Source organism: Cyanistes caeruleus, chromosome 13 (genome assembly GCF_971803275.1).
Source record: "Cyanistes caeruleus chromosome 13, bCyaCae1.hap1.1, whole genome shotgun sequence".
Taxonomy (NCBI): domain Eukaryota; kingdom Metazoa; phylum Chordata; class Aves; order Passeriformes; family Paridae; genus Cyanistes; species Cyanistes caeruleus.
In genome coordinates, this window is record NC_141713.1 from 18,498,945 (window position 1) to 18,524,687 (window position 25,743).

At 54.5% G+C, this 25,743-nt stretch overlaps 2 protein-coding genes across 3 annotated transcripts in view; one reads left to right on the forward strand and one right to left on the reverse strand.

The window, feature by feature from the left end:
- ARID3B (AT-rich interaction domain 3B) lies at positions 1-25,109 on the reverse strand. Of its 2 annotated transcripts, XR_015275911.1 has the most exons (10): positions 24,945-25,109; positions 22,577-23,177; positions 16,705-16,776; positions 15,785-15,857; positions 8,464-8,647; positions 5,759-6,012; positions 5,393-5,650; positions 3,990-4,079; positions 529-2,781; positions 1-401 (listed from the first exon to the last, which is right to left on the reverse strand). XR_015275911.1 is itself a non-coding variant. In XM_086849436.1 (9 exons), exons 2-9 carry the CDS (start codon positions 23,129-23,131, stop codon positions 2,609-2,611), a joined length of 1,659 nt encoding a protein of 552 aa, XP_086705562.1. In that variant the 5' UTR covers positions 23,132-23,177; positions 24,945-25,100; the 3' UTR covers positions 1-2,608. The 2 variants fall into 2 exon arrangements, 1 of the variants encoding a protein (XP_086705562.1); XM_086849436.1 differs by having other exon boundaries at positions 1-2,781; positions 24,945-25,100.
- Positions 25,104-25,743, forward strand: part of LOC111934280 (actin, cytoplasmic type 5) — a 3,127-nt gene continuing 2,487 nt past the window's right edge. The window contains exon 1 of the mRNA XM_086849492.1: positions 25,104-25,258. The gene's annotated coding sequence lies outside the window, so the exon portion shown is untranslated. The remainder of the gene's footprint in view (positions 25,259-25,743) is intronic.

Genomic DNA, 25,743 nt, shown 5'->3' on the forward strand with positions numbered 1-25,743 from the left:
TGAAGAGGTAGAAGTTTATTGGAATATAAACATTCAGATAACCTGTAAGATAGAAAAAAACCAACAACAACATATACAGACACTTGTTGGAAGGAGACGTTGAGGTATTTATCCACCGCCTAGGCTATCACGTTTGTTTTTATTTACTTATTTATTATTTTTTTTTTTTTCTTTTAAATAGGTAAGAAAACTAGTTAGCAAGGCTGCTGCAGCTGGTTGGGGAGAACATCTGATCGCAGTCTCCCCTGGGAACGTTCGCGTTCGCCGCGGGAGCCTCCCCTCATCCCACCCTCCGCGCCCTCCCCGCAGCCCCGGCAGCGGGCTCGGCTCGGCTTTCCCCCCAGGAGCGCCGGGGGAGGGAGCAAGCTGGGTGTTTGTACTTTTTTGGCTGGTGTGTGGAGCTGGGGGAGGATGGAGCGACGCTGCAAAGCGGGAGCAGAGCCCTCGGGAACGTCCTGCTGGCAGCATCAAACCCTGAGAACCGCGCGGGGCTGCGGCGGCCCCCGCCCAGCCTCCCCCGCTCTCTGCTGGTTTCCAGCACCCCCAACCCAAAGCCTGGCAGCTCAGCAGGAGACCCGCAGCTCAGGCTGCCAGGGCCAAAGCCAGGCCGAGGGAAAGGGTTAACTCTTCACAGTCTGCATGGTCCTTGTCACCCTGGGCTGGGAAAAGGACCGGTTTATTGTTGCAGCTTATTTAACTGAGGTATCTGTTAGGCTTTCCAGACCTGATTCTTTCCCTGAATTGGATACAAAACAATCTGTTAGTCCCTGGCTAGTTCCAGTCTAGGTTGAGTAAAGCTTATAAACATTAATACTCTAGTAGTGTCCAAGCAATTCAGTGATTCGAGTGCCTTTCTGTGCAAGAAAACACAACGTTAGCAAGTGAGACAAAGCAACCCCACCCGGGAGCAGCCTCTGCTCCCCGGGGCTGGGGAGCAGAGCAGAGGGAAAAGCAAAAAGTGCCCCAGTCCCACTCAGAGGAAACAGCTCCAACCCCACCCCCGAATAAAATAAAAAACAAACAAACAAAAAAACAACTAAAAGGAAAAAAAAAAAAAAATTTAAAAATCATCTGATAGAGTCCCAGAGGCTGCAAAATCCTCTGGGGGTCTGCGGGGAGGAAATGCCAGGGAGGCTGCAGGGTCAGCCTGGCTCCCCCAGGCACAGGGAGGGCACCGGGAACAGCAGCATCCCTTCAGGACATGTGCATTCCCAGCTCCTGGCGGGGCAGGATAACCCCAGCACACCGGGGGAGGCAGCACCAGCACAGAGCCCAGAGCTGGGGAAAGCCAGGACAAGGCACAGATCCCTTTTTGGCCCCGTTTTCCCACCGGACACAGGTCCTGGGATGGTGCTGGAGCTCAGCTCCTGGAGGGTGGGGAAGCCACTGCTCCTCTGCTCAGCCTTGTCTGAACTCCCTGTCTTTGGTGATCGGTTTAGAAGCGAACACAAATAAAAGCAAACACAAAGTCAGCAAACCCACCTAACGAAAACCCCCAAGCGATAGGATATGCCAATACTTCCTGAAGAGGTTAAAAAAAAAACAACCAACCCAACACAAACAAAACCAACCCAACAAGTACATATCTGAGGTATTTCATCTGCTCAAAAAAACCTGACTTGGGCCTGGAGCACGGGAGGGACGTCACCGGGGCAGGAGGGATGGCAGGGATGTCACCAGGGGCACGGGGAAGGACAGGGACAGCACGAGGCCACCGGAGCAGCTGATTCACAGAGCAGGGAACTCCGGCTCTGCTTCCAGCCAGGGGTGCCAGGGCTGGGAAGGGCTGGGTTCCCTGTGCTCTGCCTCTCCCTGGGGAGCAGAAGGTTTCCCCTGCTGGGGTACAATCGGAGGGGGGGTCTGTTCAGAGCCCCAGATCCCCACATTGACCACAGCCAGGTGCCCGGCTGGATGCCAGCAGCACCCCTGTGCTCAGCCCGGCAGAGCTCCCAGAGCTGCTCCAGGGAGCCTGGGCCAGCCCAGGGCTGGCACACGGAGCCCCAGCAGCGTGCCCAGGCTGTCCGTGTCACTGCTCAGGGGACACGGGACACTCAGGGGTGCCCAGGGCTCCAGGGGGGAGCTGGCACCAGCCAGAGCAGCTGATGGTGCCAAAACCCTGGAGAGGAAGGGGAGGGAGGCTCAGGAGCCACAGCAGGAAGGAGCACAAGCAGATTGCCATGGGAGGACAGGGCCAGGCACCCCTGGCTCCCAGGATTGTCAAAACACGGAGCCGTGGCTGGGAAGAGCCCTGGCGGTTCCAGCACAACTGGGGTTCCCAGCCCTGCCCTGGTGACATCCCGGCCATGCCTGGAGCCCATCCCTGATTGAGAAACGCCAGGTGTGCCCCCTCCAGGGCAGGGGAACACCACAAACCCTGGGAGGAGGAGGAGGAGGAGGAAACAAAGAGCAAATGGGTGGAAGGAAAGGGTGGGGGAAACAAAGCAAAAAAAGGCCGGACAAAGAGACAATGAAGGAAAACTCGCTGGCATGGGAAGGTTTCACCACCACCACCACCACCACCACCATCATCATCATCCTCCTGTTGCTGGCCAGCCACGAGAGCAGGTTCCTTGAGGTGAGGTATCTGTGTGCCCCGGGGCAGTGCCCGTCAGAGGGACCAGCTGGTGGAGGGCTCTGCGCCAGGCGTGCCCCGCGATGAGGTAGGGCTGGGGGAGCAGTGGGAGCTGCTGCTGCTGCTGCTGCTGCTGCTGCTGCTGCACGAGCTCTGCGTTCCCGAGCCGGCCAGGAGCTGCACCACGGGCTTCTGGGCAAACAGCACCCCTGTGGGCACAGGGCGGCTCAGCCTGGCACGGGGAGGGCTCTCCCACCCCAAGGGTCCCCATGGCCAGGCTGGCTCCGCAGCGCAGATCCCAGAGGACTTCTGCCCTCGGAGAGAAGGGGTTATCCCCTCGGGTCAGGGTCAGGCAGAGCCAGGCCTCCCATGTGGGATTTGCCCGAGGATGCGTGACGTGGAGAAGGGAGCTGCTCCAGCGGGGACAGCTCCTGCTGGAACAGCCCAGCCCAGCTCCTCCTCAGGAGAACAGGGACAATGCTCCTTCCTACTAACACTTCCACGGAGATTCCAACCCCCTGCCCTCGGATTTTATAGCACAGGCACCGCAGCAAAGGCGCTCATCCTGCCCAGCCCAGCGAACAAGAATCACCTCCTGCTGCCACCTGGCAGTGACCACCCCCATCCCACCCATTCCTGTTCCCAGGGGGGCTCTCCCATTCCCAGGGGGCTCTCCCATTCCCAGGGGGCTCTCCCATTCCCAGCAGAGCTCTCCCATTCCCAGGGGGCTCTCCCATTCCCAGGGGGCTCTCCCATTCCCAGGGGGCTCTCCCATTCCCAGCAGAGCTCTCCCATTCCCAGCAGAGCTCTCCCATTCCCAGGGGGGCTCTCCCATTCCCAGGGGAGCTCTCCCATTCCCAGGGGAGCTCTCCCATTCCCAGGGGGCTCTCCCATTCCCAGGGGGCTCTCCCATTCCCAGGGGGTCTCCCATTCCCAGGGGGCTCTCCCATTCCCAGGGGGCTCTCCCATTCCCAGGGGGCCTCCCATTCCCAGCAGAGCTCTCCCATTCCCAGCAGAGCTCTCCCATTCCCAGCAGAGCTCTCCCATTCCCAGCAGAGCTCTCCCATTCCCAGCAGAGCTCTCCCATTCCCAGCAGAGCTCTCCCATTCCCAGCAGAGCTCTCCCATTCCCAGCAGAGCTCTCCCATTCCCAGCAGAGCTCTCCCATTCCCAGGGGGCTCTCCCATTCCCAGGGGGCTCTCCCATTCCCAGGGGGTCTCCCATTCCCAGGGGGGCTCTCCCATTCCCAGGGGGCTCTCCCATTCCCAGGGGGCTCTCCCATTCCCAGGGGGCCTCCCATTCCCAGCAGAGCTCTCCCATTCCCAGCAGAGCTCTCCCATTCCCAGGGGGGCTCTCCCATTCCCAGGGGGGCTCTCCCATTCCCAGGGGGGCTCTCCCATTCCCAGGGGGGCTCTCACCAGCGTAGGTGGTGCCGTTGATCTCCACGGACATGTTGATGCTGCCGATGCCATTGTGGGACAGGTTCAGAGCCGCCGAGTCGCCCTTGTCTGGTGCCAGGGAGGGAGGGAGGCAGAGTTAGGGGGCATGGACCCCATCCCCTCCACCCCCAGAGGTGAACAGTGCCCCCCTGCTGCCCCTTTTTGGGGCGGGAGGTGCCCACCCAGCGCCCTCATTCCCCAATCCCTGCCAGTGCTGGGACTGGATGGGGCTCCTGGCATATGGGAAACATCCCTGCCCATGGCTCTGGGGTCCCTCCCAACCCAAACCCATTCCCTGAGGAGGCTACAAAGGTGTTGAAACGCTTTGGTGAGGCTGGGAGGCATTTGGAAATCTTTCCCAGCAGGAATTCCCTCCCCAGGAAGGGCTGGGAGCGCAGGAGACAAGTCCCGATTTCACTCTCAGCTGGATTTTGCTGGATGTGCTCGGACTGCAGCAGCTCCAGTGGCCGCTGGAGGGAGGGAGGGAAAACCCAGGGACACCCCATGAAAATCGGCATTTTCTTCCATTCCCTCAGCCTGGGGAGTGATGGGCACGGAAACAACAAGAAACTCTTCCAGGAGCTCCTGAATCTCCACGAGAGCGAGCCTGGATTTTGGGATTGCTCCTCCACGGAGGGCAGCAAGGCCTCCCCCCCTAAAAACCCCACAATATTAATGATGAACCACAAGTGTCATCAAGCCATGCTGAGTACACCCAAACCACCTCTCCGAGCAGCTCCCAGAGCTCCACCTGATTTTTATGTGGGGAAAAGGAGGGCACAGAACGCAGGACAGCCCTGACAGAGGAGGGAATCCACCCCTGAATCCTCAGCCTGTTCCTGTCTGCAGGGACCGCAATCGCTCTCAGTGTCTGGGCTTTGGGAGTTCAGGGGAGACGGAATGAACACTCCTGGATAAAATTTGTATTCCCTTTCCCTGGCTCTTTTGGTTTTCATGTGGAATTCAGGTGGATGCAGAGCTGCCAGGAGCTGCTGCTGCTGTGGAAGAGGAACCTGCTTTGACCTTCCCCACCCCTATTTGTGGCCAAGCACCTCAAAGCAGCACTGCTGGAGCAAGAACAGCTCCTCCCTTCCTCCCCAGCCCTGCCAAACCTCACCAGCTCGGAGCTCTGGCAACGTGGCAAAGCTCCTCATGGATTTGGAGGGAATGGATTTGGGGGAAATGGATTTGGAGGAAATGGATTAGGAGGAAATGGATTAGGAGGAAATGGATTTGGAGGATTTTTCCAGCAGGAAAACCCAACAGAACCCTGTGCTCTAACACCTCTGTGCCATGCTCTGCCTGGGCCCCCAGAGGAGTGTGACATTCCAGGCTGGGAGCCTTTCCCTCCCCGCTGCTTCCCGAGGATTCCTGTGCCTGACCTTTCCCGTTGATTTTGATCTTCATGGGGATCTGCCGGGCCACGCTGAACAGGTTTCGCTGCAGCGCCTGCTGCACCAGCCGCTGCTCCTCTTCCGACATCCGCGCCGCCTTCTTCTCCGGGGGCTCTCCCGCCTCCAGCCGCTCCCTCAGCTGCTCCAGCGTGGCCGTCCTGGCCGCCACGGCGCCCTGCTGCCCGCCCAGGCTCACGGGCACGGCCATGCGGCTCGGCATGGACACGCTCAGCGGCACGCTGTCACCTGGCCGAGGAGAGCTGGCTCAGCCACGGTCCCGACCCCCCGCTCCCACACTCCGAGGCGGAAACCGCCACCCACCGCCCGGCAAAGCACCGTGGACGCGCTGCTGACCTTTCCTGACGGCCGGGGACACCCGGGGGTTGCCGGTGCCGCTGCCCGGCGCCATGCCGATGATGGGGAAGCGGATTTTGGGGGGGGACAGCAGGGAAGGAGGCGCTGGCGCCGAGGGCGAGTAGCTGAACAGGGAGGAGCTGTAGCTGGGCCGCCGGCCCTCGCGCCGGTTGCCGTCGATGGCGGCCTGGAGCTCGGCCGGGGAGCTCAGCGACTTCTTCTCGCACTCGTAGGCGTAGAGGTACTTCATGTACCTGTGGAGGAACAGAGATCAGGGCACGAGCTGCTGGGCGAGGGAAATATCTGCGATAAACCAGCCAGAATTCACTCAGAACTGAAATATCTTCCATAAACCACCCAGAATTCACTCACAATTGAGATCCAGAATTCCCTCACAACTGAAATATCCTCAATAAACCACCCAGAATTCACTCACAAGTGAAATATTGTCTATAAATCATCCAGAATTCCCTCACAACTGAAATATCCTCAGTAAACCACCCAGAATTCACTCACAACTGAAATATTGTCTATAAATCATCCAGAATTCCCTCACAACTGAAATACTGTCTAAAAATCACTCAGAATTCCCTCACAAGTGAAATATCCTCAAAGAATTGTCCAGAATTCCCTCACAACTGAAATATCCTCAATAAACCACTCAGAATTCCCTCACAACTGAAATATTGTCTATAAATAATCGAGAATTCCCTCACAACTGAAATATTCTCAATAAACCACTCAGAATTCCCTCACAACTGAAATATTGTCTGTAAATAATCGAGAATTCCCTCACAACTGAAATACCCTCAAAGAATCATCCAGAATTCCCTCACAACTGAAATATCCTCGAAAAACCACCCAGGACTCGCTCACAATGGAGTGAATCTAAAATCCTAAGAACTCAGACCTTGGACCACAACACTTCATTCAAGGAAATTTTTAGGAATTACCCCTGTCTAAGGCATTTGGACCAGCACTAAACCTTACCCCTTTTGAGGAGTTTTGCCTCACGGGTTTGTAGGAGACAGAGCCCAGGGGAATGGTAAGGAGCTTCCCTCTTTGGGGCTCTAAAAACCTCCCAAAAAACTGAGTCTCCATAGAAGCTGGGATGAAATATCCCCTATAAATCACCCAGAATTCACTCACAACTGAAATATCCTTGATAAACCACCCAGAATTCCCTCACAACTGAAATATTATCTATAAACCACTCAAAATTCCCTCACAATTGAGATCCAGAACTCCCTCACAACTGAGATATCCTCAAAGTATCATCCAAAATAGCATCAAAACTGAAATATCTTTGATAAACCACCCAGAATTCCCTCACAACTGAAGTATTGTCTATAAATCATCCAGAATTCCCTCACAACTGAAATATCCTCCATAAACCACCCAGAATTCCCTCACAACTGAAATATCCTCAACAAACCACCACAATTCCCTCAGAACTGAAATATCTTCCATAAACCACCCAGAATTCACTCACAATTGAGATCCAGAATTCCCTCACAACTGAAATATCCTCAATAAACCACCCAGAATTCCCTCACAACTGAAATATCCTCAACAAACCACCACAATTCCCTCAGAACTGAAATATCCTCAATAAACCACCCAGAATTCCTTCACAACTGAAATATCCTCCATAAACCACCCAGAATTCCCTCACAACTGAAATATCCTTGATAAACCACCCAGAATTCTCTCACAACTGAAATATCCTCGATAAACCACCCAGAATTCCCTCACAACTGAAATATCCTCAATAAACCACTCAGAATTCCCTCACAACTGAAATATTGTCTATAAACCACCCAGAATTCCCTCACAACTGAAATATCCTCAATAAACCACCCAGAATTCACTCACAAGTGAAATATTGTCTATAAACCACCCAGAATTCCCTCAGAACTGAAATATTGTCTATAAATCATCCAGAATTCCCTCACAACTGAAATATCCTCCATAAACTACCCAGAATTCCCTCACAACTGAAATATCCTCAACAAACCACCACAATTCCCTCAGAACTGAAATATCCTCAATAAACCACCCAGAATTCCCTCACAACTGAAATATCCTCAATAAACCACCCAGAATTCCCTCACAACTGAAATATCCTCAATAAACCACCCAGAATTCCCTCACAACTGAAATATCCTCAATAAACCACCACAATTCCCTCAGAACTGAAATATTGTCTATAAATCATCCAGAATACCATCAAAACTGAAATACTGTCTATAAATCACTCAGAATTCCCTCACAACTGAAATATCCTCAAAGAATCATCCAGAATACCATCAAAACTGAAATGCTGTCTATAAATCACCTAGAATTTCCTCACAACTGAAACAGCCACAAAGAATCATCCAGAATGCCATCAAAACTGAAATATCCTCAAAGAATCATCCAGAACTCCCTCACAACTGAAATATTCTCTGTATTGTCTATTCCTTCATTGCTAAGGCACAGTTTCACCCCGTTCAATTTTACAATTTCACTTCTACTTGTCTTTTTACCCTCCTTATCCCACTTTTCCTTCCCCATCCCTGCGCTGCAGGTGTGGTAACCATCCCTCAAAGGAAGGAGGAGCTGAATTGCCAGGCATTAAACCAGCAGGAGGAGATAAAAAAGGCTGGGTCTGTAGGGAAGTGTGGATGGGAATTCCCTGTGGGAGCTCGTTATTCCCAACTCACTGCGTGCGCAGGGTGAAGGCAGCGCTGGTGATGGAGGTGGGCAGGTTAAGGCCTTTGGTGATCTCCCTCCAGATCTTCTTGTTGATAATCTCCACCAGCCCACCCTTCTCGGTCACCAGCTTGTAGAGCATGTAGAGATCCAGGATCTGCTTGGCCATGATGGGGATCCGGTTGATGGGAGTTCCTGCCAGGAATAAAAAAACAAGGAGCATGGAGAGGATGGAGTCAGGGAGGGGAGGAGGCCGAGGGCACGGGCAGCCTGGGGGGAAATCCATCTCTCTCCTAATGGGAAATTCAGGGAATTTCAAGTAAATGACGCAGGGAAGAGCGGCCAAAGGGCACGGCCCTTCCATGGAAAATCCTTTCCTGTGGGCAAAGGGAATTACCGGACCAATAAAAACTGGAATAGAAAGAAGGGAAGTAGGGACTATTGAATGAGAGGCACAAAGGAATCAGTTTTATGAGCTCAGGGTTAAAATCCTCGGATAAAAATCCTGCCTGTGCTCCCTCATCCCCCAGGACATGCCGTGCTGTTTGCCTGGGAACAGCAGAACCGCGGGAATCGGCGCCGGAGAACATCTCTCCCCCATGGAGACACAATTTCATCCTCCCTCACATGTGCAACGCTTGGAACAACCTGGAGAGGTAAATCAAGGCTGCTCCTTCCACAGAGCCTCCAGCCTCCCACTGCTTTTCCCCGAACACACTCCCAAATAATTCCCTGACGAGGCCACGGCAGCTCTGGGCATCCCAAAGCCAGGTCCTGCTCCATCCTCCCCACATTTCGGGGAGGAAAATCTGATTTTTAACCCGTCAGCGCCCCTTTGGCACCTCCTGGAAGCGCTAACGCCCAAACCGAGGAGGTTTAGGCGTGGAGAGGAAGAAGGAATTAAAAAAAGCTGAAGTGGCAGAGCTTTTATTTGGCCTGGGAAACTCTGTCCTGGATCAAAGGGCCGCCTGGGCCAGGGCAGCATCCTGTCCCCACAATGGGCAGCCCCAGCCTGGCAGGAAGGCTCGGGAGGGGGCAGGGGACAATTGTGGAGTCCCCAGGCCCCGGGGGAGGCTGGTGCCAGCCCCAGCTCCCCGTTTATGGCCCTTATAAACGGGTTTATTCCGTGCCATGAAAGGAGCCCGGCCCTGCAGATGTCCTGCTCAGACATCCAAGGGGGATTTTTTCCCCCTCCTCCTGCCTTTTCTTCGGGAAGCCTGTGAGGCATTATTAGCTGGTGGTGCCAATTCCCACAGGTTAACGAGATGCTGGATAAAACAGCCCATTTTTGCAGCCCCCCCCTGCAGATTCAAAGCGTTCAGGAGCGGTTTGAGCAGGTTTGGATCAATTCACATCAATCCCACCCTCCTCCCCTCTCCTTTCCCTGCCCACCGAGCGGATCCCGCAGCCTGCAGCGCATTTCAGGGGCACAGATCCCTCAGGAAGCACGGAGGGAATTCCAAACCCTCCAAACTCTCTGTGGCTCCATCCCTCCCGCATGAAAAATCCTCGATTTGCTCCGTTTTTGTTTTTTTTCCTGAGGCTCCATTTGGTCTCGGGGCGCTGGGAGCAGGGTGACAGCGCCACGGCATCCACGGAACACTGGGAATCAGGGAATGATCAAGTTACCTCGAGCTGTCACTCATCACCTGAGTCACACCAGCAGGGAAAATATGGAAATACTTCCAGAACACGCCAAAATTCCCCTTTTTTCATTAATTAGAGCAGCAAAGCCTTTGCTGGGCTGGAGGAGGATGAAGCCCCTCTCCCCCCAGCCAAAGCCACCCAATCCAATTTAGGGAATAGCATTAACTTGTCCAGAAGGGACTTTCAGCCAGCTCTCATCCAGATGGAGAGTGAAAGGCAAGGGCCACGGATAAAGCCCTCAGCAGAAACTGTGAACAAATATCTGCTTTTTAATACCCTGCCTTTCCCCCAGACACGCTTCTACCCTTCTGCAGGTTTCAGCAGCTCAGCAGCTGGGAAAATACAGCAATTCTCAATCCAGGTATTCCTGGGAGAGGCACAAACATCCCCTGCATCGGTGGGGAAAAAAGGGGGAAGCATTTCCAGGGAGCTGCTCCCAGCTGGAACAGGAGCAGCGATGGGGTCTGACCTCCCTGAACCACCTCAGCACCCCCTGGACCTGGACTTCACTTCCCTCCCTCAGCTTTGCTTTTAAACAGGACCAAAAGTGGCCCGAAATTTCATTTATGAACTCAGCTAAACTGAAATTTAGCTAGAAACGTGCATTTCTCAACTCGGCTAAACGGGGATTTCGACAGAAACATGCATTTATCAACTCAGCTAAATGTGTTTACACAGAGAACATAAATTTATCCACTGAGTTTTTATCTGAGTTTGGTTTTTTTCCCCCCAAATAAAATCTCTCTGTCCAGCTTTACAGCAGGGACAGAATGGCTCCCAGGAGCCGGGATAATTCCATTTTCCATGCGTTCCTTCGGCACCGCCCCGTGGATCCAGCAGAGAGCGAGTCGGGCTCTGGCCCCGGCGCATTCCCGGGGTTTTCCAGAGGGATGCGGTGCCCTCTCCTCCCCCAGCCCTGCCCGGGGAAGGAGAGAAAGGAAAGGTTTTTACTGGAAACTCCCAGAGCCGCCACAGGAAAGGCTGAAAGCCGAGAGCCCGGCGGATCCTGCGCCGGGCAGGGCTGTCAGGGGCCATGATGGATTACTGTCATCTGGCAGCACCAGGATTAATGATCCCGGGGTCAGGGGGCAGAATTCCAGAGGGAAAGGTCAGCAGCCGGGGGCACGGCCCAAGACTTGTTGCCTTTTGATGGCAAACTCATTTTACTGTACCTCCAAGCCTCCCGCCCCGAGCCCCGCCCAGCTCCCAGAGGCTGAGGAAGATCCTCCTCTCCCAGCTGCCCTGGAAAACAGCTTTTCCTGCCTTTTTGCAGCTCCCTAACTTGGCTGGTCCCAGCCAAACAGGGGCAGGAGGAGCCGGTTCCCACTGGAAAAGGGGAGATGCAGATAAGTGTGGAAGGGGAAAGTGGAGTTGTCCCATGGAGAGGGAGGAGATTTTGGGATGCTGCGTCCCCAGAGGAGCTGGATTCCCATTGTCTGGAGATCCCAGGGGATTGGGATCTGTGCCTGCTCCCATCCTACCCCCACTTCCAGGAGTTCAAACACAAGGAATGGTGGATTCCCTGCTGGGTTGGGAAGGAGCTGAAGGAGCAGGAATGGTTTGGGTTGGAAGGAGCTGAAGGACAATGGAATGGTTTGGGTTCAGAAGGAGCTGAAGGACAATGGAATGGTTTGGGTTCAGAAGGAGCTGAAGGACAATGGAATGGTTTGGGCTGGGAAGGAGCTGAAGGACAATGGAATGGTTTGGGTTCAGAAGGAGCTGAAGGAGCAGGAATGGTTTGGGTTCAGAAGGAGCTGAAGGACAATTGAATGGTTTGGGTTGGGAAGGAGCTGAAGGACAATGGAATGGTTTGGGTTCAGAAGGAGCTGGAGAACCATGGAATGGTTTGGGTTGGGAAGGAGCTGGAGAACCATGGAATATTTTGGGTTCAGAAGGAGCTGATTTTCTGAGGAGAAAGGTGGCCATGATCTGGATTTCAGGAATCAAGGGTTTCCCCAGAGGAAGGCTGACTGGAGCCATAAACATTTCTGGCCTTTCAGGGAATGTCTCCCCTTCCAAAGCCTCCTCTGTTCCAGGTAGACGGATTGGGAGCCTCGGGGGCTTCCCCAGAGAGACCTCAGCGGCCCCTCTGTGCCAAACTTGGAAAACCTGCTGGATCTGCAGCCTCCTGGAGCTCCTGAAGGGGCTGAGGGAGCTGGGAGCCCCAGGAAAGCCTGGAATGGCTGGGTTTACACGTGGGAAGCAGCTCCTGGGGAAGGGGATTAACCTTGGACCGTCCTCTCCCTCCCATCCAACACCACCCCAGGCCTTTGCTCTCCTCTTCTCCACCCCCCGTAGCCAAACCTGGGAGTCAGACCCCAACTGAGGGAAAACTGCCCCAAAATAACTGCACCCACTCCTCAAAAAAAACCCCTCTGAGGCTTTGAGCCGAATTCCAGGGAATTTCAGGAGTTTGCTTGGCCTCTGTGCTGGAGATTCCCTGCTTGCTTGTCCTGCACAAAGGGCACTTAATCACACCCAGCCCTGCTTTCCCAACCACCTCCCACCTTTCCCTATCCAATTTCCCTGCCCAACTGCCCAAGTTTCACAGGCAAGGAACAAAGGAGGTGAGAATCCCGAGTGTTTGGACATTGGAATCCCGCTGAAACGTGTCCCAGACTGAAAAAACAGGCAGGGAAAAGACATTTTTAAGCCACAATCTGGAGCAGGTACATAAAAAAAGCTGCTCTTCCCACTCCAAATATGTTGGGAGGAGATGCTGGAAGGGGCAGCCAGAAGGAACAGGTTTTCCCCAGGAAGCTGGGGAAGTCCACAGGGATTTGAAACAACATGGAGCCAAATCTCCAGAACAGAACTCGGTATTTCTTTCGAGGGAGGAGCGGTAATTCCGTGGGGTGTGGGAATTCCCAGCCAAGCAGAAGGAAATCAACTCAGCCCCCACGCTGCCTCAGCTCCTGGTTTGCCCAAATCCCACTCCAAGGACAAATCCTGGCTGGTTCAGGGGGTCAGACTGAGCTTTACGGGGTTTGGTTCTCTAGAGTTGGGATAAAAAGGAACAGGGATCCCATGGAGAACTGCAATCCCTGATCCTGGAATGGGGATCCCTGGAATGGGGATCCCATGGAGAACTGCAATCCCTGATCCTGGAATGGGGATCCCTGGAATGGGGATCCCATGGAGAGCTGCAATCCCTGATCCTGGAATGGGGATCCCATGGAGAGCTAAAATCTCTAATTCTGGGATGGGGATCCCATGGAGAGCTGCAACCCCTGATCCTGGAATGGGGATCCCTGGAATGGGGATGCCATGGAGAGCTGCAATCCCTGGAATGGAGATCCCAAACACTCTTCACCCCAACTAAACCCAAAGCAAAGCTCCTCTAAGCCAGGACCAGACAAACTCCTCACTCCGTTTTCCCGGGAAATTACCTCCAATGTGATTTTCCTTTGGAGCTAAAACAATATTCCCTCTAAATCACTGTTTCCAGCTGCTAAAAGGGATAATCAATGTTTACTTTCCTAGAAAAGATTGGGGTTTTTTTCCCCCAGATCTTTCCAAAGGGAAAGTCCCAGGCTTTTTTTTCCAAATTAGAGGAAAAAACAAATTCTCCTGCCTGTCTGCCAGGAATGTTTTGTTTTATAATAAAAAGGGGGAGAAATTTTGGGTTTTACTGGAAGGAGCAGCTGCAAACTTCTCCTAAATAATTGGAATTTGCAGGTAAACTACCCCAAAATACCAAATGAAGATCTGCTAGAGGCTTTTGGCCCCCTGGCAAAAAAAAAGGTGGATGAGCAAGGCCTTCCCTGGAGGAGATTTTGGGATGCTGCGTCCCCAGAGGAGCTGGATTCCCATTGTCTGGAGATCCCAGGGGATTGGGATCTGTGCCTGCTCCCATCCCACCCCCACTTCCAGGAGTTTAAACACAAGGAATGGTGGATTCCTTGCTGGGCTGGGAAGGAGCTGAAGGAGCAGGAATGGTTTGGGTTGGAGAGGAGCTGAAGGAGCAGGAATGGTTTCTCCTCTCTTCTCAGAGAGGAGAAGAGCTGGATTTGGGGTTTTTTGGGATTTTAGAAACACTTTGCTCTCAGAGAGGAGCAGATTTGGGTTTTTTTGGGGGGATTTTAGAAACACTCTGCTCTTCAGAGAGGAGCAGATTTGGGGTTTTTTGGGATTTTAGAAACACTTTGCTCTTGGAAAAGGAGCAGATTTGAGTGTTTTTTTGATTTTAGAAGCACTTTGCTCTCAGAGAGGAGCAGATTTAGGGTTTTTTTGGGGACAAGGCAGCTCTTCAGGCTGGGATTGGGATTTTAGAAACACTTTGCTCTTGGAAAAGGAGCAGATTTGGGTTTTTTTGGGGGGAATTTTAGAAACACTTTGCTCTCAGAGAGGAGCAGATTTGGGGTTTTTTGGGATTTTAGAAACACTTTGCTCTCAGAGAGGAGCAGATTTGGGGTTTTTTGGGATTTTAGAAACACTTTGCTCTTGGAAAAGGAGCAGATTTGGGTTTTTTGGGGGGGAATTTTAGAAACACTTTGCTCTCAGAGAGGAGCAGATTTGGGGTTTTTGGGATTTTAGAAACACTTTGCTCTCAGAGAGGAGCAGATTTGGGTTTTTTTGGGATTTTAGAAACACTTTGCTCTCAGGAGAAGAGCAGATTTGGGGTTTTTGGGACAAGGCAGCTCCTCAGCCTGGCATTGGGATGTTTGTCAGCACACAGTGAGAAGTGATGCCTGAATCCTTATGGTTATGCCTGGATAGGCTGAGCAGCTCCCAAAAAAACCCCACAGCGGGATTTCCACCTACTCCCTGCCCCCCAAAACCCTGGGAAGAGCAGGAATGGGAAAAAAACGGGCGCACAGCTGCTAAAAAATATTCCCTTTGCAGGACTGGCGCAGCAGTTGGGATTAGGGACGGAGGAGAAGCCACCTCCTGCAGCTCTGCCCACACTCTGCCCCGTTTTCCCAGTCTTCCCATCAACCTGGAGAAACTGGGCTGGCTGAATTCCATAAATCCAAACATTCCTGGCCTCTCTGAGCTCCTCTCCCCCCACAGATGCAGCAGCAGGCAGGAAAACAAGGGAGTCTACAGCTGATGGAAAGCTGCACTCCTCCAGCTGGTGAGCGGCCCAGCCTCAACCCTGGGAGTGTTAATTATCAATAATTAATGGGGAAGAGGAAGCAGGAGCTGGAGCACTGGGTGGATTTCCAGGCCCTCTGCAATCCATCCTGCCCCTGCCCTCAAAAGCCAAAAATTCCAGCCAAAAATCCCCTCTCAGCCCGAGTTTAACGACTTGGAGCTGCTGGAGAGGGAAAATCCACGTCGGAAAAAGGCTGTGTTGGATGGATGTTGCTTGGGAAGAGTTCCCAAGTGGCACCCTTGGAGGGACAAGAGGGCACCCCAAACCTTCAGAGGTGCTTCTTTTATCCAACACCACATTTCAGCACATCTTAGTTATCCACAGCCTGCACTGAGAGCTGGGTTTGGAAAACTGACAGCCTGGAAATTGCCAGGAAAAGATTCCTGGGATTTTCAGGGTATGGACAACACCAGCACTACACTGGGAGGTGAAGAAATTGAAGTGACAGGGCAGATTTTCCCTACTGCTCCCCCAAGGGAAACGCCCCAAGTGTTTTTAGCTCCTGGATTTGTTATTTCAGCCTCAGGAGGGAGGAATTCCCTCTCCTGCCCCGTTTTACCCATGGAACTCAAGCGAGTGGCACTCACCCCTCTTCTGCATGAAGATGAAGAGGTCATCCAGGAACTCCTTCCGCTCAGGATCGCTGTCCAGTTCGTACAGCTGCCAAGGGAGGAATGAGCCAGAATGAGGGCACAGCTCACAGGGAGACAGAAAATAAAGGAACACTGGCAAAGGAATAAAGGAAGGCAAAGAGGGGAAATAGGGCTCCTGAGGGATTTGGTGGTCTGAGGAGTCTCACTCAGCCCCTCAGGGACTCATCCAGGCACAAAGCCTGGAATCCTAAAGGGAACGGGATTCCCAGAGCTGGGAAGGATCTCCAAGGTGATCAGATCCAACCCTCAGCTCAGTCAGCAGCGCAGAGCAGCGCTGGAAACTTCCCTGCAGCTCCTCCCTTCCTCCTTTAGGGATTGGCACCTAAGTGCCAAAGCCCTGGGAGGAGGAGATGAAAGGACAGAGCTTCCCTGTGCGCCTGGCAGTGCCTCCAAATAAACCAAAACCCTCCAGAAGTCGGCTCAGAATCCGTTTGCTGCGGGAATCCTTTCTTAGCAGAAGGCTGGAAACGCTCAAATGGTTCGAATGAGGTTCCCCAGGCAGCATGTCCCTCAAGGAGAGAGGTTTTGGGGGCTGAATTCCTGGGGACCTCTGGGAAGGGCAGAGCTGCCTTAGTTTAGTTTAAACTGAGCTCCTCCAGCTGCTGTGACACATCCAAATCCACGAGTGCGGGATTCCAGAGGGAAAACGCTCAAACCCCAGCTGGAGCAAAACCCAGACTCGAGTTTTTAAATTTTCTGGTTGTTAATTCAAGCTCTACCCCAGAGCAAACCAGCCCCAAATCGCAGGACAAAGCAGTTTTCCCCACAGATTCCCTCCAGGCAGGGCTCTGCCATGGATCAGGAGGAGAATTCCCCAGATTCCCCCTTCCCAAAGTACCCACGCCCAGACAGACCTTGGCAAAGTCTCGGGAGATTTCTCTGCCCCGGCATCCGTCGCCTTCGTCGCTCCAGGTCACACTGCCGTTCTGGGGAGGGAAAAGCAGCAAAGGAGGGAAGGATTCCCAAGGAAAGGCTCCAGAAGGTTCCAACACACGGATTTTTAGGCACAAACACACGGAAAAGCAGCTGCTGGCTTAGCCCGAGGTGACAAGAGAGGTGGAGGGGGGCATTTGATGGAATTTCCTGGGATCTCTCACACAAAATGGGAACTGGAATTTCACCCCCCAGGCACATTCCCTCCCCTCCTGAAGAGCAGGATGCCAGCTCCTTCTCCTCTGTGGCTCTGCTGGAATGAGACCCAGCTCCTAAAGAGGCGCTGCTTTTCCTCCCTGTGTCCATCATTTTTTCCAAGGGCACATCCCAGAGCCCCCCGGTGAAAGGTGTTAGCCTTCCTTCCCATCTCCAGGTGACACACCTGGAAGAGCCCTGCCATCGTCCCCACGCTTCCCTGGAAAACCAGGAGCAGAAGGAGGGGAACAATCCCTCTGGAAAGCTGCTTGGTACCCTGACTCCCAGGAGGATGTGGATTTTCCCCCCTCCCCGAGAAATGGAAAGCTCGGCTTTGCTGGCTTAAGGCTCGTTAAAAGGATTAATCTGATTAGACCCTATTCCACTTGGGAAATCACCACCCTGGAATGGTCTCTGAGGGCTGGACACCAGCAGCTCCAGCTGGATGGGAGGCCAGGATGATCCTGAAATAAATCCAGGCACCGACTCCGTAAAGTCCCGCGCGTGCCGGAAAAAGGAAGGAGGAGCCAAATCCACCCGGCCAAACACACGGAGAGAAAAGCTGCCAGCACCCCCAAAAGCACCCCCTGGGAATTCCTCCCTGGGAACCCTGGGGCGGCTCCAGCACCCCAAATCACCTGCCTGGGAGACACACACTGAATCAGGAAGATGAACAGCTGGGCCACGGCTCCATGCCCAATCCCGAGACCCGGAGTGAGCTCCCTAATGCCCGCTGATTTGGTTTGAGCCAGTAATTCCTGCTGGAAAGTCAATTACCCCATCAACTGAGAGATATTTAATGGGGGATTATTGCCACTTCTGTTCTGTCAGCTGTTTGCAGCGGAGGATCAATTCCCAGCCCTCTCCAGGCAGGGATGCGGGGTCTGCTCGCAGGAGGATCCATCCCAACGTCCTTTCTCCTGGAGCCTCTCTCCCTCTCCATCCAGCAGAGATTAAACCCACAGATTTCTGCTAATTATGGAAGCACCCAGCTGCTCCTAAAGCCCTACTGACTGTTTTCTGGGATCAAATCCGTGGAGCAGCCAGAATCAGACACAGCGGGGGCAGCAGCAACTTCCCATCCTGGACCTTCCATGCTCCTGAGGCTCAGGGATTTGGGAAGGTTCAGCTTTCTTTGGCTGCTCCCTTCCCAGGTTTGCTCTTGGATATAAATCCAGAGGGCAGAACTGGCTTCCAGAGGGAATTCTGGTCACGCTGAGAGCTTATTCCGCTACATTTGAGGGCAGGGGTGAGAAAGAAGGAGGCAAATTCCCTCCCGCCAGTGGGTTTGAACTTGGGATAATTCCCAGGGGGAAAACTTTTAAAGGGCTTAAAGACTCGTGAAAAGTTAAACAGAACACATTTGGCTTGTTCTCTAGGGAATAATAAAAAAATGGGTGATTAGAACAGAATGGGAATGGAATAATTCCATCCCACTTCCCACCGCTCCAGCCTGGGATTCTCGGGAGTGCCTCCTGGGAAAAGGAGCTTAGGGGGAGCTGGAGCCACCAGGGTTTGGCCATATGGCCACCAAACCAGCAGGGCCAGCTCTCACCTGGCGTGACCCTGGGGGCTCTGGGCAGCCTCAGCACCTCCTCCTGCAGCAGCTGGGAAGGGCTCAGGGACAAGGAGAGGGCTCCTCAGCCCAGGGCATGGAGATGTGAGGCATGGCAGCCCAGCAGCAGGGAATGAAGCTGTGTTGATCCATGGAAAGCTGCAGTTATCCATGGAAAGCCGCAGTTATGCACAGAACAGGCCCTTCCCCAGTGGTGATCCCGACTCCAGCACAGGGAAATCACCAGAAGCGCTCCAGATGCCCCACAAAATCCTTTCTGCCCAGCAGGAGAGCTCGGGCTCCAGCTTCCCTGCCATTCCCACTGGGAATTCTGCCGTCCTCTGCAGGGACGGCAGGAGAAGCCCATAAATCCCCGCAGGGCATCAGGGGACCCTGGGAGAAGCTGGGACACCGGGGTCCCCACAAACACTTCCCATTCTCTCCAGGACAAAACCCGAGGGATAACAACTGGTGCCATCAGATTCATGCCATCAGGGCTCATTCTGCCCCTCCTCACTTTGGACAGCAGTTTTAGGCCAGCAATCTGCTGGAATACCTGCCTGGGGATGAGGCTGAAGGCCCAAGGAAACCCCTCCCCTGCCCCGTGGGTCGAGTCAATGAAAAGGGATGAGGGGGGGGCTGCAATTTCAGGATTATCAGGGAATCCACAGAAATTCCTTCTGTGGGCAGAGTTAAGCCCTAGGAAGTGAAACAGATGCTCCCAGAAAGAAAACTGTTGTAGTACAAAGGCTGATAAGATCAGGGCTGCTGCCCCGAGCTGCGAGTTCTCAGGCAGGGAGAGCCAAGGGGTAATTACTGCCCACACCAGCTCCCCTGGAATGGGAATCAACCCTTCCCTGCCTTCCTAATAACAGAGCTCAATTCAGCTTCAAAGGCAGCCCTCGAAAACATTTTAGTGATTTCAGGAATGGCAGGGAGGATGGGGAAGGGGAGGGCTGAGGTTTAACCGATTAATTGCTTTTTTTTTTTTCCTTTAATTAAGTTCCTTCCGTGAGCAAACAGGAACCTGCTCCTTCATCCTTGAGGAAAAGCTGGGCTCTCTGAACGCCTCCCGTTCCCAAAGACTCCGAGGAACCAGCCAAAAGCCGAGTGCCAAGACTGATTTGGAGTGAGAAGAGGGATTGTCAGTGCCAGCCCGGAGTCACGGCTTTACCCCGGAGCGAGAAAAACGCGAGGAAACAACACATTCCCGCTCCTCACACCTCCTGTCTCCAGCCTGAATTCCCGGGAACTGGCACTGCAGCAGACAAGCTGCCACTACTCCTATAAATAAGTGTGGCACCTGAACAAACCCCACAAGTCTGCTCCTTTTCCTGCCTCCGGAGCCAGCACAGCCCAACTCACCTGTGGAATTCTGCAGGTGAGGAGCTGGGGAATCCTCTGAACCTAAGCCAGGGATTTCAGGGAGAACCCAAAGCAGAAGAAAAAGCAGGTGTTTGCTCTCAGCTGGCAACGAGGGATCTCCTCCCACCGCAGCATAAAAGGGAAAATACCCCCAAAGGGCCTGAAAATCCAACCTTGGAATAACCACAGGGAGAAATTCCCCTTTTTTCCCCCTCCATCCTAGATTAACGGGTCTCCCCCGAGCAATCCCTGCACTCCAGGCACACACCTGAGGTTATGGAATGCCAGCCACTCGTTCCCCCAGCAAAGGCTCAGTAATTATTTTAGGTAATTATTTTAATCAACAGCCTGACCTCTGGCAAGGTTCAGGTCCCAGCGATTTCTGGGAAGAGCCATCCCCAAAATCCCGGGCACAAACCGCTCCTGGTGAGCGTCCCCACTCGCTCAGGCCTGGAAATTTGGGATTTATTCCCACATTCCTGATGCAAACGCCGGTGCTGGTGCTGTAGCAGCCCTGGTGGTGCAGGGGGAAGCAGCATCCAGCCCTGCTCCTGTTTCTCCCTGCTCAGCTTTCCCGGGAATCAGCGGCATTCCCAAGCAACGTGAGCACCCACGGGATGAGGACCCAGCAGGTGCCCAACCCCTGGAATTAAATCCTCGCTTTTCCCCAAAACCAGCCCTTTTCCAGGAGCTGGGATAGGTTTCAGGGCATTCCAGAGGGTTGGAGGAGTCCCTGCGCTGACAGAATTCCCCATCATTCCAAAATCCAAAATTCCCATCCTTTGGCCCGCAGCCTCGCCCTACAATTGTTTCCTGGGATGGGACAGAAGTGGCTTCGTTTTCCTGGTGGCTCCCAGATTTCAGCCTGGGAAATCTCCGCGTCCTGGGCAATCCCAGGCTCACAATTCCAAGGGATGCTGTTCCCCAAGGCTTCCAGAAGAACGAGTCACCCCTGAGGAAAGGAAGTGACTTTTCCCTCCCTGTTTCCATGAGCATCCTGCATCCCAGGAATGCTCTTGGAGCAGGGCACAGGACTGGCAAAATAAACTGAAAAAGAAGAAAAGACTCATCCAAAAGTAATTTTGGAAACAAACCACAGGATCTGATTTATCCTGGATTTTTTCTGCCCATAAAAGACAGAGAGCAAAGGAAAGAGCCCACCCCTTTAAAAGATGCCTGGATATTAAAGATTCCAAGGAATTAAACCCACAGCTCCCCACACAATTCCCTCCCTTTCCTGCCACTCCAGGCCCCCCTGGTTTTATTTCCCAGCTGGGAACTGGGCATCAGCAGCTCCATTTGGATCCCAACCGTGGATCCAAGCCAATGGCTGTGCCGGGGACAAAATTTTGGGGCAACAGGGCCTTTTCCTGCCATGTTTTCTCACTGTTTCCCAGAGCACAGCTCCACTACTTCCTTCTAACACGCTCCTGAGCTTGGTGTCCGTGGATTCCTCCCATTCCTGCCTTTCCCAGCAGCAAAAAGTGGTTTTGTTTGAGTTTTTCCTGCTGAACCTCTGGGCACTTTGGGCTGCTGGATTAAAGTGGCCCAGGCACAGGAACAGCCTGGAGTACGTGGAATGATGTTTTATTCCACCTTTCTTTCCTCCTCTTCCACACAAGGCAAGGCCAGCCCTGGCTGGTTTCAGGGACAGTGAGATCTGCAGGGCTCTCACCAGGAACAAACTTTTGTTGTCAAGGAACAAAACCAGCCCCGGACTAAGCCGAGCTTATTTGGCTTTTTAAAGAAATGGATCCCTTAAGACCTGAGCCCTGCCTCCTGCTCCCCACCCAGAGCCCTGAAAGAGGAAGTTTTCACCACTCCCATCCAGTAAATTCCGAGGCCCCTGACTGACAAACCCGCCTTGTTTCCCTGCAGGAGCTTCAGCAATTCCCTCTCCCCCGCCCAGCTCCTTGGAGGAAAACCAGCAGCAAGTGTTTCCCCGGGGTGTTTTACAGCCCAGTTCCCCGAGGAGCTGGGCTGGGAGCTCCCACCTGCTCTGCAGGGACAGATCCCAGCGATCTACTGACATTCCTACTGAGGGAATGATACCACCATCCCTGGGCTACGAGGAGGGAACGTGGAATTAACCTCCCACAAGGCAGCAGCAGGCCCTTTCCTCCCCTTTCCCCTTTCTCCTCTCCTCTCCTCTCCTCTCCTCTCCTCTCCTCTCCTCTCCTCTCCTCTCCTCTCCTCTCCTCTCCTCTCCTCTCCTCTCCTCTCCTCTCCTCTCCTCTCCTCTCCTCTCCTCTCCTCTCCTCTCCTCTCCTCTCCTCTCCTCTCCTCTCCTCTCCTCTCCCTCTCCTCTCCTCTCCCTCTCCCTCTCCCTCTCCCCCTCCCCCTCCCTCTCCCTCTCCTCCTTCCCCTCCTGCCTTCCCACACATGGAATATAAAGTGGCTCTGCCTCCCAGGATCAGGGCACATCTCCCTGCCTGCCCATGCCAGCACTTGGAAATTCACAATTCCAGCATCCCAGAAAGGGATCAAGGACAAGAAACACCAGGCTTTTCCCAAAATCCCAGCCCACAAAGGCTCTCACAGAGCAGGGACTCTATCCCAAGCTGGAAATCCTTAAAGGCTTTGGGAATTCTTTGGGACCCTCTCTATGGAGGAGAGTGCTCCCGAGTGCCTGTGAGGATGGAGGTGGTTTTTTGGGAGAGGGGAATGGCGGCACTGACCTGTTTGAGCTGCTGGTCCAGGCGCCAGCCGGGGCGCCCCGCTGGGGCTCCGGGATGGTTGGCAGAGTCTTTGCCCTGCTCCTCCTCGCCCTGCTGGGCGCCCCGCGGGTGCCCCACGGCCGGCACAGGGCTGGAGCCCGCTCTCTGCTTGGGCTGGGCGGCTTTGGGAGCGCGGAAATACTCCAGGGCAGAGCAGCTTTCCTGGCCGGGCACCTCGGCACCGTCCTCCAGCTCGGCGCCGTCTTCTTCTTCTTCTTCATCCTCCTCCTCATCCTCCTCCTCCTCCTCATCTTCCTCGTCCTCAGAGTTCCTGCTGCCATGCTCCGAGGCCCGGCTGGCCGCGCTGGGGGCTCTGCCCGTGGGGACAGCAGCCGGCACCGGCAGCCGCTGGCCGATGGAGCGGGGCTGGGCAGGGAACGGCGGCGTTGGGAACGGCACCTGCGGCTCCCGGCGGCGCTCCCGGCAATCCATGGGCACCGCCGCCTGCTGCTGCTGCTGCTGCTGCTGCTGCTGCTGCTGCTTCTGCAGCTGCTCCACCACCGCCTGCAGCTTCATCCCGCCGTGCGCATGGCTGGGAGCCCCGGCGGGAGCCGCGCAGGATCTGCCGGGGAGACAAACGGTGCTGAGCCAGAGCGCCCAGCGCTTTCATCTTTTCCCCAGGAAGGGGATGGACGGAGCGCAGAGCCAGGGCTCTTTCCTGTGCAGGAGACCGTGAAACAATCAGCTCCGCGTTTAACAGCCTCGGGCTCCGGCTTCCATTCAATTTTCAGACTGTTTAATTGTATTTTCGAGCCGGGAGCTCGCTCTGCTCTGCCCCGAAGACACCGTCCCGAATGCCTTTGTGCGGGCACAAGCCTTCCACACTTCCTAAATAACTGCTGTTGGAAGGTCAGGTTTGGGATTTGGTGCTCCTGGAATACTGCCTTAAAAGGAGACAGCCAGGATGAGCTCGACCATATTTATATATTTTAAAAAAATAAATAAAAAATCTTTATCTGTGCCAAGCGGGGATTTGTCGTGAGGGGCTATCCCTAAATTTTTCTGTGCTCTAAATCCCTGCCGCCTCGTAAAAAAGAAATAAACATAATTTTTAAAGAAACAAGTTTAAGCATTATTTTTCCCCGGGGAGACGGAAATGGGGGCACCGAATCCTCAGGATCCCGGAGCTCCCAGCACATCCCAGCTCTGTCCGTGTCCTCCCTCCAATTTTCCCAGCCCGAGGAACCCGGGAGATTTCGCAGCTCTCCATTTTTGACCTGCTGAGCCAGCACTTAAGCGAAGCCCGACAGAACAGCCCCCGGCTGGGAGCAGAGCTCGGGATAAATCCTGGAAAAGCGACGGCGCCGTTCATCTCCTGCCGCAGTTTGGACTTTGTCCTCCTCGGGGCGGGGGGAAAGGTGATCAAACACATCCCATTTCGGGGTTTTTGGGGGGTATAAAAACACGGCCAGCTCGGGGAAACAAAGGAAAAGCCAACTCCAAACAAGCCCCGAGCCCCTGCCACCTCCCACCGCCCCCGTCTGCAGCCGCACGCATCTTCCTTTACGGAAAGAAGAGATCATTTTGGGGAAAAAACCACAAAAAACCCGTCTGGAATCAGGCAGGATTCTGCTCTAAAATAACCGAGCACCACCAGGCAGCGGGATTCCGAGTGAGAGGCAACTTCCAGGGTCTGCGGAGCATCCCTAGCTGCGTGCCAAACTCCTTTTCCTCCGCTTCCCTGGGTTTGCCCGGCTCCTTTCACCTCGGGAAAGCCGAGAAGGAGCAGCCCAGCCCCAAAAAGCCGAGGAGCCCAGCAAACCCGGCCCAGGAGCGGCAGCGCAGGATCCCTCCGGGGGAAAACCGCATTAGGACACAAACACGGCAGCTGAGGCGAGATTTCGGGCAAAAATAAAGAGGCGATTCGCAGTTTCGGCGCCGGGCTGGGGGTGCCCACAGCAGCGGGGATAAAAGCAGGAGAGCAGCCCGAATTTGGGAGCCTCTCCACGCCCTCTCCGAGGATGTTTGCTCGCTGCTTTCGGTGGCCCTGCCCTCCTTTTTGTTTTCCCAGCGGCTCCCCCCGGCACTTTCGCCGGTTCTCCGCCGCTTTTTGCGCCTCTTCCCTCACGCCAGGACCGAGTTTCCCCCAGCCCAAACCCCGCTGCGAGCCCTTTCACCCCACAGCCGCTTCAATCGCAGGTTTTAATCGGGAAAGAGCTTTTTCCAGCACCGAGGGCCGCTAATGGGTTCGTTAATCAATTAACCGGTCCCGGTTTTACCCGCCCCAAGGGGAATCGCTCCGAGCCTCCCCTCAGGCGGAAACGCCGAGGGGCCCCCAAGTGCCCCCCCATCAGCACCGCTCCGCTTCCCCCGCCGCTCCCCCCGTTACCTCCCGTGGCGGGTCCCTGCCGCTCCGTGCGCGGCCGCCTCAGCTCCTCCTTCCTTCCTTCCCTCCTTCCTTTTTCCTTTCCCTTCCCTTCCTCCTTCCCTTCCTTCCCCCCTCCCGCCCCTTCCTCGCCCGGCCGGAAGCGCCGGAAGCTCCCGCGCCGCTTCCGGGAACGGCCGCAGGGAGGGAAAGCGGCAGCCAATCAGAGAGCGCGTAGCCGACCGACTTCCGGTTCCGGGTGGGATAAAACTCGCGCGCGGGGCGCGGGCCCGGCAGTCGCGGAGGAGACGTCGCCGGGGCTGAGGGATCGCGTGAGGGTGAGCGGGGCCCGGGCACCACCCCCCCCCCCCCCACCCCCAGCGCCGAGCGGGACATCGGGGACAGCCTTTCGGGTTCCCCCTGTGTCTGGTTGGGCTTTGAGGCGTGGCTTAGAAGCCCCTCGGAGAGGGGGTTAGGGTCCCGTTATGTCTGTTCGAGCTCTGAGGGTGGGTTTAGGGGGCTTCCCCGTGTCTCTTTGGCCCTTCAGCGTAGGGTTAAGGGTCTCTCAGGGGGCTTTCGAGGCTTCTTGCGTGTGTGTTTGGGTTTTCGGGGCAGAATTTAGGGGGTCTGTCTCTTGGAAAAGGGGTTAGGGTCCCTTCGTGTCTGTTTAGGCCCTCAGGCGGGGCTTAGGCCCCCTTCCATGTCTATTTGGCGTCTTAGGGCAGGGTTAGGGGGCCCCCAAGTTTATTCGGGTAGGGTTTGAGGTCCCTATGTGAGCCCTTAGGAAGCGTTTGGGATTCCCCCGTGTGTGCTGGGCCCTCAG